This window comes from Lineus longissimus, chromosome 4 (genome assembly GCF_910592395.1).
Source record: "Lineus longissimus chromosome 4, tnLinLong1.2, whole genome shotgun sequence".
NCBI classification, from domain to species: domain Eukaryota; kingdom Metazoa; phylum Nemertea; class Pilidiophora; order Heteronemertea; family Lineidae; genus Lineus; species Lineus longissimus.
Genome location: NC_088311.1, coordinates 10,675,520 through 10,694,108, shown reverse-complemented (window position 1 = coordinate 10,694,108; position 18,589 = coordinate 10,675,520). Strand labels below are relative to the sequence as shown.

Genomic DNA, 18,589 nt, shown 5'->3' with positions numbered 1-18,589 from the left:
GATTCCTGCTTTGTAGATTTGACAACCCTAGAAAGCACATCTACTTTGCCACTTGTACTTTCCCGGGGTCAATCCCAACAAAAAGTCCAAGGGAGCGAAACGACTGGGGGCGAAAAGGTCAGGGAGCGAAACAACCGCAATTTGGACGTACGGACATACAGACACTGTTCATTTCGTTCGTCTATTTTGGTAATTTCTATTCACTAATTTCTATTTTACTAGAGTGGTGATTACGAAAATATGATGAATAAATGATAAAGGAAATCTAGAATCAGTGCGTGATATTGTCTAAATGATAAATCGGCTGAAACCTTTTGTTTTAAAGGAGTGTGACGTTTCGCAGGAAACCGGTCGCCTCGCCCGCGTCTATCGTCGCCATGCATTTGTGTGTATCCATGTACACACATGCATGACATGTACATGTCCGGTATGATTATTGCGAAACACTGGAAAGGGTGTGGGGACAGTAGTTTATATTCATTGCGGTCAAAATTTACAATCCCCGATCAGAAATGACGTAGTTTGATTGCATACAATAAATCCGTTGGCATTGAACAGTGGCAGTGCGGTGGCACTTCGTTAGTCAACCGATGACTTTTTTTTTTGGGCCGTGATCGGGGGATTGTAAACTCGTTCCTGAAGATAAGTTAATTGCTCTCGGACTTGCTCATACCGACGTCAAATTGATAGTTACATCTTGTCCCAGCTTTTAGATATATTCAAAAGTTCATTCTAACCACAACCGCTCCAGAAAAAGGCCTGAGGAAATTTTACTAGGCCTAGGCCTATACACATCATTTGGCATTTGCACTTGCCGACTTGGATTTCGCGCCATTGAAGAAATGTCGTAATAAATGAAGTTGTTACACTACATAGCTGATGTGGTCAATCGGAAAGATGGCAAAAAATGTTCGATTTAAATTAGAAAATTATCATTCGCCCGACTGTCGTGTCTTGACTGAAGATTTTCTGCGCTATTGACCCGACTACAATATAATGTATTTGCTCTCGAGTCAAGATTCCCCGCGCTATTGACCCAACGACTCAGTTGATGACATCATCGGGTGGCCAACGTTCCCGAAGCCGCCACTAGGGTTAGTGAGCGGGAAATTAGGGGAAACAAGGGCGGTGGATGTAGGTCAAGCGGGCCATACATACTAGTATCCCTTCTTTCTCCTGCTTCTGTTCGAGGATCTTTTCTCCTACTACACCTCAGACCAAGTTCTGGTGTTGTAGTTTGGTTGCACAACCTTGTCAGCAGACTTGCGCCGGACAGCCGGGTGAATAGTACCAAATTCCTTCACTCGAGACATGACGGTGTCGGGTCTGGAGCATGGAGTGAAGAATTTCAGTATTGGTCACCCGACCGTCGTGTACACGGGACCGATTTCCTTCACTCGAGATCTGACGGTCGGGTAAACAAGACCGATTTCCTTCAATGTAGATCCGACGGTCGGGTAAATAATACCGGTCTTTAAATTAACTTTTGAGTCTATCACATGTGTTGGTGTCCAGGTGCATACATACTTTGTGTTTGAATTTTTGTTCATTTTATTTCAGAATTCTCCATCATGGCTGTAAACGTCGTCAGTAACAGTACAGACGTTACTTGGAGTCGACATGATTTGTTAAATTGGCTCAATGAAACTCTGGAATGTAATGTGTCGAAAATTGAAGACTTATGTACTGGTAGGTGAAAAAAATTCTGCATTCAAATCTATAGATACTGTTGTGACGATGGACATAGTAGATGATTGAGGATGAGCAGAAGATAATGACAAAAACATATTACAGTGGAACCTCCCTTAGCGGACCCCTCTCTATTAAGGACAACCTTTCTATTAAGGACACTGATTTTGGTTCCAAATTGGTTGTGTCCATTCAATTTGACCTCTCAAATCAGGACACCTCTCTATTAAGGACACCACTTGTCAGTCCTGAGGGTGTCCTTAATAGAGAGGTTCTACTGTATTGCCAAACAATTGGTTTGTCCCTTGCAATGCATGCACTTGATGCAAAATATTTATATTGTGGGCATTGTTGATGCTCGCATTCTGTGATGACAATGGTTATTACTACAGATTGCGTGTTATTCAATGGTTACCTCGCTGTCATGGCCATCATTTTGAAGGGACACTGGAAACCTCTCCGAAAGTGAAACGTCTAAAAATGTCATCTTTTTCATCATAGTTTGGTGCGTTCCTTGTGCTCAATTTTATATGACTGCATTTAAATTTCTTAAATCCTCTACATTCCTGTAGGACTTTGACATGGCAAAGCACTTTGATGATCATGCTTTTAAAAGCACTACTATAGGCATAATTTTAAAAGTATCACTTTTAACATTCTGAGCTCTATTTACAATTGTCTGGCATTGTGAATGACAGAATGACTCAATGATTTTAAGATGATAGAATGAAATTTCCATTTAAAGTCCCTTGTATTTTATAAAAGTATAAATTGTGATTTCTCTCTTTTTTAGGTGCTGCCTATGTCCAATTGATTCATATGCTATTTAGTCATCGTAAGTAAAAATCTTAAATTATTGAGTCAATGCAGGAGTAGTAGTTTGGCAGCATCCCAGCAGACACTGGTGCTGTTTTTCACTTGGGTATTAGCTTTTGTTAGCTGTTGTAAGCAACAAAAAAAAGGTATGACACAACAAATGCTGACTACACCTCAAAACCAAACATGATCTTTTCATTTTAGTTACCATGGTAACAAAATTAAAAAAATTGTATGCATTTGTGTGCATTGACGTAGTGCATTGAATTTAGACATTTTCCACTCTGTACGGTTTATTTCTCGACCAATCCGGATGAAATGTTTAGGTTATAATTTTTTGTGTCAATCTACTCATGTGCCAAGAGTGAATGAGAAATATCCAGATACAAAATATGGCCTATCCAGGGGACCCACAAAATGACCATTTGGACTTTGCTGAAGAATTTTTTTATCCACCTCTAGAATGCTGAACCCTTAAAATCCTGTTTGGTTTTGAGGCAAGGATTATCAAAAACCTAACTGCAAGGAAATCCGACCCGTAGTTCGCCCTCCAGAGCCCGAAACAATGAGGACATAACATTTATGAATGGACTTGAGAATTTTGCATTGATTTGTGAGGCCACTCAGGTTTTTACCCCATGCCATGTGGGATCTTTTACCTACCCTAGCATAGAAACTTAGGTACAAGGGACCATGGCTTATTGTCACACCCGACAAACCAGGATTCCCAGGAATTTTATAAACTCGCAATAAATGTTCCCGTTTTCTGTTTTTAGACCCTACACATGCAAGACTCGTTTCGTTGAAGAAAGTAAAGTTTCAGACACGAGTTGAGAATGAATATGTTCAAAATTGGAAGGTCTTCCAAACTGCATTACGTGATTTGAAGGTTGACAAGGTATGTTTGTGTTAATCTATATACTGTATTTTCCGGCGTATGACCCGCGGCTTTTTGCCCTCAAACAGGCCCAAAAAGTGGGGGTGCGGGTAATACAAAGGTGCGGGTCTTGCGTGGATTCTGAGAGGGATAAGCCCCAACCCCAAAGAAAAAAAAGGGGACCAAACTGGTTACTTGATAACTCACACAACGTAGTGAGTGTAATGGTTACGTATGTGTATAAAGTGTAAGCAAAATTCATATATCCATCATGTCCATCGAATCTGAAAAAATTTGTGCAGACCCAGGACAATTCTGGTTCCGGTACAGTTTGTCGCATTCCATACAGGCCGCGCTTGCCGATCCTGCTTTCACGACGCACCGCAACCACAGTTACCATGATTCCCATTGTTTCCTTCCTCGTGACGCAATTATTTCATGACGTCATGAGCCATTGACCATTCACGCAAGTAGATTTATTCACACCGGCGCCACTGTCCTGAAGTGCGGGTGTGGGACATCATGTATCTAAAAATCGTCTGCTAGAACATACAGGACAACAACGTCGGCGGAGACAGTTGTGACATTTCATTGCAGACGAAGTAAACGTCCTCTTCTTCTCGATTTACATACTTTACTTCAAAAAAGTCAGTTTTAACACTACTGCACAAATATAGAGTGGTCATAATGTTCCATTTGGATAGAGATTTGACGGACTGATTTGGAAATTCATTCCAACCATGCAACTGTTTCAGAAATGAGAAAAAGCTCCTGGGTGTCATGACATGCATGGTGTGTCTTGCCTCTGCATTTTTGTACTCAGGCATGTCAGAGGGTTTTCAATTTTCATATCATTGAAGAAATAATTCAGTCCAATCTACAAGTATATCAATCACATCATTTATTTAAAAATCGTCTGCTAGGACATACAGGACAACGTCGGTGGAGACAGTTGTGACATTTCAATTTTCATTGCATAGAGATTTGACGGACTGATTTGGAAATTCATTCCAACCATGCAACTGTTTCAGAAATGAGAAAAAGCTCCTGGGTGTCATGACATGCATTCATTTATTATTTCACCACAAATAGCTGCTTCTTCCAGCAGATATGAGACAGCTACCGGGGCGGGGACTATTTCTTTATGGGGCCTTATTGTTCAGCGTCTCCAAGGAATTCTATTTTTAGAGTCCAATGGGGGAGGGGTTGGGGGGGCCTTCCCCCCAATGTACTAACTAAAACCTGTCACTTTCAGAGAACGGGGGAGGGGGTTTGGGGGACTCATCCCCCAATGTACTGGCTATATATGTCAGAAGGACGGGGGTTTGGGGGGCTCCCCCATGTCAAACAGTTGTGTGAGTTCACTAGAGATTGCTCTTTACATATTATGGACCTTTGTGATGAATGCGAATGATATGCTCATTTAGGACAATGACTATATGCTTAAGACAATTTGTGTGCTAATATTGGGTCAAGTAATGTTACAACAGATCACTCTAATAACATTTCTACCATTCTACCAATGCATATATAATATTGAGTTTTGAGACGGCCCTTCACTTCAAAACAAGTTACGGCCATGCTGGAATTGATCCACTTTGGTTAACAATTAAAAAAAACATGGCGGTTCTAGGATGTCAACATCAATGAATGGCTTACTATTTTTGGAGAATGCGGGTCTTGGAGCAGTGCGGGTCATAATCAGGTGCGGGTCTTGCGTGGCTTTAGGTAATGGTCAAAGGGGGTGCGGGTCATAGGGCAGTGCGGGGGATAATCCGGAAAATACGGTACCGATATTTACTCTACGGGTACATTGCCATTGGGTGAATTCATATTTCCGTCGTGTGTTAAAGACCTAATGCTCCATAATTTCAGCTTAGTAATGATAGATGACATGTTGCTAATGAAGGTGCTTTTTATTTCATCAAAAAATTCCAACAAGTTTAGAAGTAATGGTCAATTTTGCAAATGTGGGTGTTCTTTGAATTTCATCAACGCCAGACTTCATTAGATGACGTAGGCGGAGGAATTACCATAATTATGAAGTTATCACAGTGATGTAATAGGCTTAGAAAATAATTCTAACAATATATTTAAGGCAGACACTGCTCAGATTGAATTTTAAATATTTCATGAATAAATTAACATTTTGGGCATCTGGAATACGTCAACTGTACTGGAGTAGACCCTAGGTTTCGGCCGGCATAATTGTTAATATCTCGCTTAATACTGACCCGATTTTCATGAAATAAGCCCCAAACTGAAGCTATAGCACTGGTTATACAATCCACTTATAAATCAGACAAGCAAATTTTCTGATCATACTGAGTCTTTAAAACTGTCATGTGTTAGCAGATCTATAAGACATAACGTTTACCAGGGCCTCTTCTACTTCTGTGTTGACATTGTCATTGTTCACTTCACAGGTTTATTAACCGTCATGCTTCCGAACTTAACATGCTCGAGGTTGCAGAGTCCGGACGCAGGAGCAAAGATTTTTGGATCTGGCTCGGTAGCAAATTGGTTCAACTCATTTAACCTGTAAATTGTATTTCAGGTGGTCGAGGTAGCCAAGATAATAAAAGGAAAATTTCAAGATAATTTTGAATTTCTTCAATGGTTCAAGAAGTTCTATGACGCCAATGTAGATGAAGAATGTACGATTGATAATTACCATGCGTTGGAGGAGCGAGGTGGTGTGCAACTTATTGGCCCCAGTGGGCCAGCAAAGCAGAAAAACCTTGGACCGAAACGACCAGCAGCAGGCAAAGTACAGACAACTAGACCAATTGCAAGAACTTGTAAGTGATTTCCTTTTATTATTACAATGTGCGCTCAGTGTTCAGGGATGTGACATTTCCAGTTTTAAAACAGTGCCACCTAGGACCGTTCAAACAATGCATTTAAAGTCCATAAAACTGTTAAAATTCTTCATATAACAAAATTGGTGTCCATGAGGAACGAAATTGAAAGCCAGGGACTCCTGGGTAAACATTAAATAGTCTGTAACATAAGGAAACAGTCCGACTATGTAACCTCCATCTCCTGACCAGCACCAATGTAACTGTGATTATATTTCATTTTAATTGTAGCCAGTGGCAGTGTAGGCCTAATGATCTTATCCACGCCACCAAATAAACGACGTGTGTTTATTTGCTTCTTCTCTTTCTCCAGCCCCAAAGGCTGCCCCTGCTGAGAAGAAGACTGTACCGTCACGAGCACCGGTCCAACAAGTGAGGAGAGGCTCACAACAATCGGCAGGAGACAGTGCAAAAGTAGATGAATTACAGACAGAGGTTGGTAACTCAATTTTGAGATGATTCAAGTAAAAATGTTAAGCTCGTAAAAACTCTCATCTTTCCTTGGAGGACAAATGGTCCCTGCTGGGCAACACCTCCAAGTGCAGAGGAAACACTGAAGGAGACGCAGACGAATCGCAACTTTTGGCTGTTGCAATTTGGATGCGGACATTTCCGATGGCCCTTTTTAGGTTAGGTCAGTTCCCCGAGTTGGGGAGCCTGCCTCAATACACATAATTCTCGGCAAGTTGGAAAGCTGATTCCCTGAGGTACAAGCTCAAGGCTGATTATAAGAATACTATAACTGAATGGAGCACCCAAAATGAGAAAGGTCTTGAAAGAACAGTTCCCTGAGACATAATTCAAGCCACTCAATCATAGTTCTGATTTTCGGCTGGTCCAATTGTCACATTGTAGAAGGAGATTTCTTTGTTTCTTTATCCTTTGCCCCGCAAACCATAACCAGCTTTACGCCTCTTCTTTCAGTTAACAGAATTGCAGTTGACAGTGAGTGGTTTAGAGAAAGAGCGTGATTTTTACTTCGGGAAATTACGAGACATTGAAGTATTATGTCAAGACGATGGTACGGAACTTACGCAAAAAGTTCTAGCAATCCTTTATGCAACGGAGGTAAGAGTAATTACATCATGGTAACACTTGCTTCAGACTTTCTTGTTATAGGTTTTTAGGAAAAGTCATGCAAATTTAAATCATTCCAACGCCTTTTTTCAGAATTATTTCACACTTTAAATCCTTCATCTTTTATAACCCTTTAAGGTCAGAAAACAAGTGGAATACTATAAGCTAGTCTGAGCAGTACGTGAAAAATTAGATCTTAAGACTCTTTAATACCAACCAGCTCCATGTATCAATTCAGTTGCTTCATTGAACACCATCTTTTCTATTGCACCTCATATAATTTTTCTTTCATGTTAAATCTATTGCAGAAGGCAAATTTTACTCAATGAGTCAATGGGTGCCCTAAAATACAAAATTCTTTAAGTGTAGCCCTGAAGCAGGAACAAATGTTTTTAGTACTTTTGTTTGTCAGTGCTGTATCTCCGGTAATTCACTTGTCTTCAGACCTTCAAGGGTTGTTTTTATAGTGCTCTTTGATTGCAGGCTCTGGTTTACCATCCTCTACTTAAAAATGCAGAATGCCACTGAATTAGTAACCATCGGCAATAAACCTGTGTTTCTGCACAAGTTCGAAACGAGTAGAAAAAATACACTGGAGTTCAATTTTGGCTATAAATCAGATTGCAAGATTTTAGTTTTTTCTGCATCAAAAGTTGCAAATCCTCTGAACTTCTCGAATTTGTTATTGTAGGATGGTAACAACCCTGACGAGGTAAGGAGAAAGTTTGCAATGAGAGCACTGTCTTCTTGCTTGTTTTGGTGCAAACTTTTCTTTGTGCATTTATTCATTCAGCAGAACGTCCATAATGCTACTGATTCTGACGCCAGTTGTGCAAACTATGCACAAGTGCTGGTGATTCAGTGGACCTGTTACATTTTTTTCGGAAACACTTAAAGAGTTGACCATTCCAAAGCTTTGAAAGCAGTGCTTCACATCAACGTAAAGCATGCCCGACAGTGTTTATGATAGAAAAAGCCTCAGAAAAATGCTTCGTTATTCAATTGAATTGAGAGCCACGTGTCTTTTTTTGAAAGCTCCAGTTGACATGTGCAACATTGAGTCACTTTGTCACAGTGTGTCCGAATTAACAGGCACTTTGAGCAGCCAGAATGTCACATTGAATCAGCGCTCACAATAAAATATTCATGAGCAGGGCTGTAGTTAATCTGCTGCCATTTTGGTCGGTGCCCTTGCAAATCTTCTTTCACAGTTCCAAGTACCCAAGGCCAAAATGGCTCTAAAATGGGTGCCCGAATAATCTTTGAACAGAGGCCTGCATGAGGGGAAAAAATTACGTAATCCACTATTTGAAAGAACTGCCTTGGCACTAAGTCCATTCATTGATGTTATGACCATATTGTTTTGAACTCTGGAGGCAAGCGACTGGGCAGATTTCTTTGAAGTTTGTTTTTTTATTGATCTTGAGTTTGCAACCAGACTGGATTTTTTAAATTTTGGTAACTATGGCAATGAAATAAAATGCTTTGTATGTATTTTTGTACATTGATGTAGTGCATCTGGCTTTATTTCTCGACCAATCTGGGTTAAATTTTCAGGTCATTGTCATTTTCTTTTTGTGTCCATCTACTCATGTGCCTAGTATGAATGAGAAATACCCAGAAACAAAGTACGGCCCATCCAAAAAACAAAGATCAGTAGAAAGCAAACCAAACTCCAATGAAATCTCACCAGTACTTCATGTTCCAGAGCCCCAAACCATGCGGACAAAACAATCACAAATAGACTATAGGGGTTGCTCAGGACCTATGGAGTGGCATAAGATGCTAAATGAAAAAGCCATGAGATTTAATAGCTAAGTACCTGATGGACTCATATAATAGACAACAGTATGCAGTCGTGCTGTTCCTAACCTAAAAAACACAACATTTTGATCCGAAAAGATCAGTCACTTTGAGTTCCTATTGAAGGGAGGTTGAAATCAGCGACTTATTACAGATCCTTATTTTTATACTGATCGAAATGGACACAAATTCAACCTCTTTCTATGGAATTTTATCCGTTATAAGTGTAAGAATAAGTGATAAGTTTCTGTTCTCAGCATCCCTAATTAGGTGATTCAAACATGTGATCCTTAGGGTAAATGCCATTTGAACATGTAATGAATGCAGATGGTCTATCTAAAAAAATCATTCTTGTGTTTTCTAACGCGAGATATTCTCTACTTTTCAAATTGTTTTGTTTGTAACAGGCTGTACAGAAGCATGTCAGTATTAACACTCTGTCGTCAGTCAGGGAATCCAATATGAGTGCATGCTGAAATATAATCCTGTGGACATCTCAGTTTCAGGGAAGTCGATCACACCCCTTTGTTAAAAGTCCCTTAATTGAAAAAAAGGTTTTCATCATTTGCAGCCTTTCTCAACATTTCAAGTAAATATCCTTAACGTTCCCCAGGCAATAACTCCACTGAACTGCAGTTCCCTCTGGTAACTTTCAATAGAAACACACTCTATTTGCACAAATTCTCCAGCACCTTTTATCCAAAGTCATAAAAGTGTCCCAATTGAAACTGAAACTTTCTCTTTACATATAATTGTAAAGTTTACCCAGTCGAGCATTCTCTTTTATGTTTTTTTCCTCTATTTAGTTTGTTAGTTGCAAATATAACTTAAATGTACTCTTTAACCCTCTCATTGAGACCGCTTGATATAACCCAGTATTGTGCCAAATGTAAAACATTTGGAGGGAAAAAATTGAATATTAGGAGAAGATTTTCTCAGTGTGTATTTGAAATGGCAGTTTAAGTTTCATAAAAAAATGAATTTTGGGGTTTGCCTGGTATGTTTTAAAATGAAAACACTTCTACCAGGTGTGAAATACAGCAATGAGCTGCTGCAGTGAATTAGAGGTTTCAAGCTACTGCAAGGTTTTATTCCTTAGGTCACAATACAGATCTTGCACACTGTCGCAGCTCTGCTCAGAGTTAAACTAGGGATGAAGGTTGGCCTGGTTGTCATAAAGCTGGCTACACCCGACCCAGTGGACTTGAAATAACGTGGCAACTTGTTACATCATTCTCCTACAAGGTGTGAAATACAGTAATGAGCTGCTACAGTGAATTGGAGGTTTCCAGCAAGGTTTTATTCCTTTAGGACGCAATACAGAGCTTGCACACTGTCGCAGCTCTGCTCAGAGCTAAACTAGGGATGAAAGATGACCTGGTTGTCATAAAGCAGTCTACACCCGACCCACATACCCAGTGGACTTGAAATAATGTAACAACTTGTTACATCATTCTCTGTGTCGACACAGTCTTTGTCTTGTGTTAAACAATATTTATGGTATTTTCTTGTGTTAACCCTTTAGCACTCCAGCGGTGTAATTGTTTTTCCAACTGTACCTCCAGAAAAATTGCTAAAAATTAGCAATTTCAACATGAAATCTGTAGTATCACTCCTCAGTAAACGGACAACTCCATGACTGAGCAGAAGTTCAGCACAGAGCATTGGCTCAATGATGTTTGATTCAGCACTTTCACGTCAGATGTCACCCCTAACTCGCGGGCGTCCACAGGCGTTGAAGGAAAAAGCTGCAGGCCAAGGGTGTTTGGATGGCAAAGAGTTTATTAAACTTGTTAATTTCATTTTCTTGTGTTAAACTATGCCTATAGTATTTTCTTGTGTTAAACCGTGTTTATTGTATTTTTCTCTTCAGGAGGGTTTTGCGCCGCCGGAGGATGAAGTCGAGGGATTAGACGGTGAACAAGACGAATATTGATGACTGCCTCGTCTCGGATGCCTCCGTCTTAAGGATGCTCCTCACGATACCTACAACGTTAGGAAGGCAGTGACGAAAGACATAAGATTCAACGCTTCATCTATTCAGGAATTTTATGATCGACATGGACAGATACTTCTGGTCTCAAATATCATAAACATATACATCTGTAATGCATGTGCTGTTCATATATCACTAAAATCAAGAATGAATCAGACTAACCTTTATTTATTCTTGCTGAAATACATGTAAATTTGGGGTGACACTTTTCTCAAAATCACTTCTCAACAACTGTTAAACAAGTTTTCAATTTTTTATATTACTTGATATTTCCAAAAATGTTTTTTCGAATGGTACACTTGTTGAGAAATTGTGAAGAAGTGATTATATTTATACATTACCTTTGGATATATGTATGGCATGTTTGGACTGATCAGAGGATGTCATGACACTAGCTAAAAATTTAGCTGCAGGAGAACTTTGGGGCAATTTGATGTGGGCGTTTCGGCAGATGTGTTGAGGCTCACTAGATCCTCCCTCAAAGAATGTGATTGATACTCCGTTCATATGGCCAGTCACACTCGGTCGCTTGATGTAAATTAAACATGTTTGCTTAAATAGCGCTGTGAACAGCAGATTGGGAATTGCTCGTGTTATCTTTTTCTATCGAATGTGTAAAGCTTGAATTTCAAATCAAATCAAACTTTTTATTTCACATTGTCACGTTTTTGCATTCAAAACGTTGGTGTTGCTGACAAAAAAGTGGCATGGTTGTAATTTTGTATTATCGTATCAATAGTTCTGTCTTTAGAGTAAAAAAAACCCTGTTCGGGACAACATTTGTGTTGAAAAATCAATAGATCCAAGCACTTCTCTACAATGTGTGCATGTGCTGATATCCTGTGGACTACTGTAAATAACTTAATAGCTTTGCTTTATCTAGAACATGAATTCATGAATTTGAAAGGAAATCATTAAACTTATATCCTTTCAGCGAATCTTTGGTACCCACACTGTTTGGGATCATATCCTCAAGGTGACACCCTGCAGTAAAAAAACACTTAAGGAAATCTAGGTATATAGTGTTTTGTGATTGAAAGTTGACAAAATTTTGGCAGATTTGTCCCTGCCTGTTGTAAGACTTATTTTGAGACCTTTCTTATGATACTTGGTGAGATCTGTATTTTGTTTAGCTTCTGTTCAAAATCATTCACCATCATTCTTCACTTCGTCCATTACTCAATTAAGTATGCCGTGGCTTGAACTTTTCACAATATTTTAGTATTTTATTAGTTCTAGTTTAAAGGCCTACTGCATTCATGGTCAACTGAGAAAAATTGGTAGTTCTTCGGTTCTTGCTATGAAAATCCTGCCCGTCACAGCGACAACTGCACCTCCAATGATAAGCTGAGTCTGGCAAATTTTCAACCGGTGAAATGTGTAAACTTACCTTACAGGCCTAATTTCTGGGCCACAATGCCTAAATGATGATGGTGATGAGTATGTTCCCTTGCCAATCTGTGTGCGTGTACACCTTATGTATCAACTTAAAATGTATACTATATGTATTACTATATACATTAACTTACATGTGTGAGGTGCCTCGCTATACATTGTAGTATACAAATGCACACAAATTGACTGTGGACGCTGCCTGGTGTTTAGAGAATAACACTAAATGTTGTCGCACCACAGTTAAACACAAAGTAAAGGTCTGTGAACGGACGATTTAGGCCGACAAGCCATCACTTCATCATAAAAAAACTACAACTTTTTCCTGATTTTCTTCAAAAAGTTCATGTTACCTCCATACATAATTGAGCAGAGACAGTGCTTAATTTTAATGCCCTTAGAACGTTTGCTAGAACTGAAAAGTAATCCAGCGGTTATGAAAACTTCAGTTTAAAAGCATTGATAGGCAACTGAAGAAAAAATGGCGGTTCAAAAGGCCCCAGTCTCAGTCTGTATATAGTGTTTTCATATTTTCTTGGATAAATTTCAATTAATTTTTGTATCATTTAATGTTAGGAAATGGTTTGTTAATGTGTAAACTGGCTGGAACAATGTACATTTGCTGAATTGGTATTTTGGAGAACATGCTAATGTTTCCCTTGGTTATGTGAACTTTAATTTGACAGAAAAGAATACCGCTGCAGGCTTCCAACACTTTGAGACTTAATTTTCCACATTGTGTTTCAAAATGACAACAGGGTCTTTGTAATGTCTTGTGATTTTGGAGAGAAAAAAAATCAGCCACCACATTGGGAAGCATTTAGACTTTCTGTTCTAACCATACTGCCTTGTAACTCGAGATTAATTGAGGTTTAATGAATCTAACAGCGATTTTAGAATCTAGTGAGTAGTTATAAATTTCACCACCATATGTCGCAGTCGAGTTTTAATACCGGTACTGTGAACTGCCAAATTTCGTGCCTCTTAATTTTTGCGAAAGTTTTTGGACGAAATAAAACTTTCACAATTTTTATTTTGGCACATTACGGAATTTCTTTCAGTTTTTCCATTCAAAATGGAATTTCACAATTTTTATTAATTTTTTTATTTGCGCAACCCGCTAAAATAATATACCCACAAAAATTCATCAGTTCACAATACAAATCATCAGACAGGCGGAAACAAAAAATACCTTCCTTGTATCATGTTGTCATTTTCCTGGTGATGGGTCTCCCATTCATTGACAATCTTTATGAGGTCTTTCTTATTGAGATTTTTCTGCCGATTTTGGTCTGCTGTTAAATCTACTGCAAAATCGTGCTCACTGTTTCTTGGATTTTTGCAGTTTCTCATTTTATCCAAGAGAAATAGTTTAGACAAATTCAGTTGTAAAATAGCATACATTTTAAATAGGTTTTGTAAAACTTTCATTTCAGTCAAAAACGCTATTTTTGCTGTTAGTTTGTTTCTGTGGCATAATTTCAATGATCCAGTTGTGATAACTTGCATTTCTGTTGTTTCTTTTTTTGTCATAATTAGAGCTCTTTCTCAAATGTTTTTGAAAGAAGACTTTGTTCTGATGATCAAACCCTATATAGATGTAGAACAATTTGAAATACACTCTGAATAATATCATTATATTTGGTCAAAAACTGTGATGATAATTTAGTAGTTGGCAATTTCATGATCTTCTACCTGTACGTATAATAAAGATTTCAGTGTCCTTTAAAATTTGCCAATTTGAGGATTTGTAATAGTTGGCACTCTCCGTTGCTCAATTTCTGTAAGTGTTTTGCTTGTGTACCAGTAGGTTTTTCTGCAAATCAGAAGAAAAAATATTTTGTGGGAAACTCGAAATTTATTTTCCATTCAGGGATTCCCAAAGGCAGAAAGTGGGGTCAGATCCGGTGGTTTGTCCAATCAAAAGTTTCAAATTCAACGTCCCTGAAAAATTAGCCAATCTGTGGGGCTCTATTGTGCAGTGCTTTCAGAAATGGGTGCATGGAAAGTTAATTTCTTGGTCTTATATGAGTAACCATGATGAACAAATACTTTGTTTGCTGTCGAAATTTAATGCATTATAGTTTAAAATTGCAATTTAAGTTTGCATTTGACAGCGCATTCGTAAGTTGTGAACATAAAATGCTACGGAAAACAGTGTTTGTATCTCTTGCCATTCGAAGGAACCTAATAAAGCTAGGCACATGATGTGGTGACAAATTAAGGTATTGGCACTTAGCTGTTCAGAAATGTCAGTGTTCTCCACAGGGTTTTCTCAAGGTAGGGTGAAACCCTTGATTTGCATGACGTTTTACCAGTGTGCAACACAAGGTATGGTGGCCAGCAATTTGAGGTAGGGTGGCCCTATAGGAACCCTCAACAAAGTTCTAGAGCAAGGTAGGGTGGTAAGCTGCCAAGGTAGGGTGGGCCACCCTGACAAATAGCCTTGTGGAGAACACTGAATGTGTGTCTATCTCAAACCCAGAGCTTACACATACGTTACCCTGAGCAGTAGAGGAATTGACCGGTCCGTTTCATTCAGTTTGCATACTGCCAGTGAATCTTGTCATTTGCCTTGTATTGTAAAAACTTGTTTTCCTTAAAATGATCTGCAGTTCCTATTTGACTGTCTTTAGACCAATACCTAAAGATGCGTTCAAGGATTGTCATAAGTTAACTACACCTCTGATGGGAAATCAGTAATAATCCGGATCTTCATTGGGCCAAAATTATTTCACCTTTCTGTATTTCACATACCAGGTACAGTAGAGCCTCTCTGTTAAGGATATCCTTGGGACTATTACACTGTAAACTATTTCCGTCTTGATCAGGAAGGTGTCCTGAATACTGCGGTCTGATTGAATTGGAATGACCATTTTTGCCAAAAACCTCTGTCCCATGTAAAGAGTGTGGCCTTCCAACAGAGATGATTCTACTTGACCTTCTACACCAGTGAAACCAGTGTAGCCATTGATACCATAACTCATTTATATGTGTAAACTGTCTTATCATCTACTCACATTAGTTGTTATATTGGTGGAATGTTTGGAACATAAAAATGGCAAACCTTTTTCTCAAAATCATTCAGAAAGTTTAGTCTTCCATTGATCAGTACAATGTACAGAATTTCTGTCATCAATTTTCTGTTCTTTGATCTTGAAAGGTTCACTGCGAAGTGTTTCTCTCATCGACCCCACCCAAAGACAATGCATCAATCATTTGGATATCTGTTTTAATACATTCAGAATAGATGAACATTTCTATTCATGCACTCGTCTTTGCCATCGACTGAATTATCTGAAATAAACAAAGTCTTTCTTACAGTGGCTCTGCACCTAAACTGGTTGCCTGTGACAACACTCAAAAACTGCCGGTTCTTTTCGATTTGTCCAAAAACACTAGATGACAATACATTGATTTATACCATCCAATTAATTCTGCATAGAATACACTGTAGTATCAGTTTTACAAGGAAGGCCTCCCAACTTACCGTGTTGGTCTGCCCAAGACTACTATGGGGAAAGGAGATTGTTTTTCAAGAATGTTGGGAAAAATGGTAAAAACGGATAAATCTTGTTTTGCAATGTAACTTTATTTACTCCTTAATGTAAATAGTCACTTGTCCATAATAACATTTGATAATTACTATGTAGAATCTCATTGAGTTTTCAACGGTTTGCAAAAATGTCTTGACCCGTTACCATTGAATGTTTTCATTGTTGTCATTCAGGCGTCATGTCCCCGACTTGGGCCTTAGCCTGTTTTGATAGTTCTTAAGATGAAAAACAACTCCCTACATTCATTCAAAATCTGATTTGGAGACAAATTCAAAGGTCTCATGATAATCAGGCTTTACTTTCTGTCTCATGGTATCGGGTTTTTAAAATGAATGTGTTGGGAGCTCTGATTGATATCCAACACGCCTTCAAGTTGTCATTGCTGCATTGTTAAATTTCTTTAAGCCAGCTGTCTAATCATTCTTCATACAATGGCTTCATCTTCTTCTTGAGCGATTATTTTCAGACTCATCCTTGCAACAATAAAACAATAATGTTCCCACCAGATTTTGGTTTTAGTTCATTTGACTTATGCGACATATTACTAAGGAAAACAATCCAAATTTTGGCACAGCTGTTGTGAAACCGTCCAAGTTCTATCTGGAGCTGCAGCATGTACTGGTGGAGGTTCTCACCTCAGCTGGAATGGACTTCAAATCAATCTGTACAACAGAGGGGTGGCATATGACACATGGGACAGCTGTTGTGCCCCCCCCCCCCCACGTCCAAGCTCTAGCTCTGCCTGTTGTCTGTAGCTGCAGCATGTAGAGGTCCTGACCTCGGCTGGAATAGACTTCAAATCAATTTGCACAGCAGAGGGGTGGCGTATGACACATGGGACAGCGGTTGTGCCCCCATCCAACATCCAAGCTCTCGCTCTGTCTGTAGCTGCAGCATGTACAGGTCCTGACCTCGGCTGGAGTAGACTTCAAATCGATATCAATTTGAAGAGCTGTATGTTGTGGATGAAAAATAGCTGAGCCCCCCCCTCCCCCCGTCTAAACTGTTTGTAGGTGCAGAGGTCTGACCTTATAGCTGGAATGGACCTCAAATCAATTTGTACAGCAGACGACATGTGGCGTATGACACTGGCCTTGGTCGAGACCTCACTGCTGGGCGTACAGATTGAATGATGCCTTGTGCATTCAGTATGCGAATGACTTCCAAGACAAGGCATCATGCAATCCTCTGCCTTCCCAAAGCATTTGGTGTGACGAAGCATCATGTATCCTAAGACTTCCCAAAGAAAGGTGTGTTGTAGGGCATCATGTATCCTAAGACTTCCTAAAACATTTGGTGTTGCAGGGCATCATGCATGTAAGACTGCCCGAACCATGCCTTTCCCAAAGTATTTGCTGTTGCAAGGCGTCCTGCTTCCCAAAGCCTGAATTTGGTGTTGCAGGGCATGTATCCTAAGACTTTCAAAAGAAATTGGTGTTGCAAGGCATCATGCATATGCAAGACTGCCCGAACCATTTGGTGACGGACATTGCAAGGCATATTAACAAAATGAGACAATTGCAATCATTAATGGTTTCTCTTATACCACAGTACAGCTGCAGCACACTAACACCTTCAGCGCCGAACCACGTAGATCTACGTGGCCCAACGCCCCTCTTTGAGCTTGTTATCGGAGCCTCATGGACTTCATGAAAGAACTACGCCATCGCCATCTTCAGGGTAAGGTAGGAACTGAAAAGACCAAACCACTGAGTAACAAAATAAAGCTGTTCCGACACTGGGAATTTTTAGGGGGTCGGGGGGTGTTGGAAAAGGTGGTCATTTTGGTCATTTTTGGTCATTTTTCAACCAAAAATAAAATATGGTAAAGGAGTATAGCTAACATAACTCTATTGATTCAAGAAGACTTTGTCTTGGAGAAGTTACTGCAAAAGACCTTATGCAACCATCTCTTAAAGGGGCTGTTGGGGGGTGAAACACGGGCGCTGAAGGTGCTAAGATGTTTCCAACTTTGTTCTCGGTGAATTGCAAAGAAAACAGATATCGGAGAAAAGTTGGTCATTATTATTGTGTTCAAGTGTTGTATGGTTTCCCCACAGAGTGCAATCAACGGTGTCTTGGAGGTTGTTTTATACTCCCTTAAAACTGTGGGACATATTACCATAGGACATCATCAGGCTCCATCTAAGTCCATGGCTAATCACTGAAGACGCAATCGAAAAACCAGATCTGTACCTTGTCCAAACAAATCATCTACTTCAATTAACAGACAAGTTTTCTCCGAAAGTCACATCCAGTTTACTCAAGAATAGAAGAAGACGAAAGTCACATCCAGTTCACTCAAGAATAGAAGAAGATGAAAGTCACATCCAGTTCACTCAAGAATATAAAAAGAAGAAAGTCACATCCAGTTTACTCAAAACAAGGTCTGTACCTTATCCAAACAAATCATCTACTTCAATTAACAGACGAGTTTTCTTTGAAAGTCACATCCAGTTCACTCAAGAATAGAAGAAGACGAAAGTCACATCCAGTTCACTCAAGAACATAATAAAAATTG

The 18,589-nt window shown here is 39.3% G+C and overlaps 1 protein-coding gene across 2 annotated transcripts; it reads left to right on the top strand.

The window, feature by feature from the left end:
* Nucleotides 1-140: 140 nt before the first annotated feature.
* Nucleotides 141-16,573, top strand: LOC135485928 (microtubule-associated protein RP/EB family member 1-like). Of its 2 annotated transcripts, XM_064768323.1 has the most exons (9): nt 141-189; nt 1,561-1,689; nt 2,483-2,524; nt 3,282-3,403; nt 5,940-6,183; nt 6,557-6,678; nt 7,168-7,311; nt 8,012-8,032; nt 10,997-16,573. In XM_064768323.1, the coding sequence occupies exons 2-9, from the start codon at nt 1,572-1,574 to the stop codon at nt 11,057-11,059; spliced, it is 876 nt and encodes a 291-aa protein (XP_064624393.1). In that variant the 5' UTR covers nt 141-189; nt 1,561-1,571; the 3' UTR covers nt 11,060-16,573. The 2 variants fall into 2 exon arrangements, with proteins under 2 accessions (XP_064624393.1, XP_064624394.1); XM_064768324.1 differs by lacking the exon at nt 8,012-8,032.
* The last annotated feature ends 2,016 nt before the right edge of the window (nt 16,574-18,589 follow it).

Excerpts from the sequence above, each read along its gene's own strand:
- LOC135485928 (XM_064768323.1), top strand. The coding sequence starts at position 1,572 with ATGGCTGTAAACGTCGTCAGTAACAGTACAGACGTTACTTGGAGTCGA. Across the intron at positions 6,679-7,167 it reads TAGATGAATTACAGACAGAG|TTAACAGAATTGCAGTTGAC; the intron begins GTTGGTAACTCA and ends CTCTTCTTTCAG. Across the intron at positions 8,033-10,996 it reads ATGGTAACAACCCTGACGAG|GAGGGTTTTGCGCCGCCGGA; the intron begins GTAAGGAGAAAG and ends TTTTCTCTTCAG.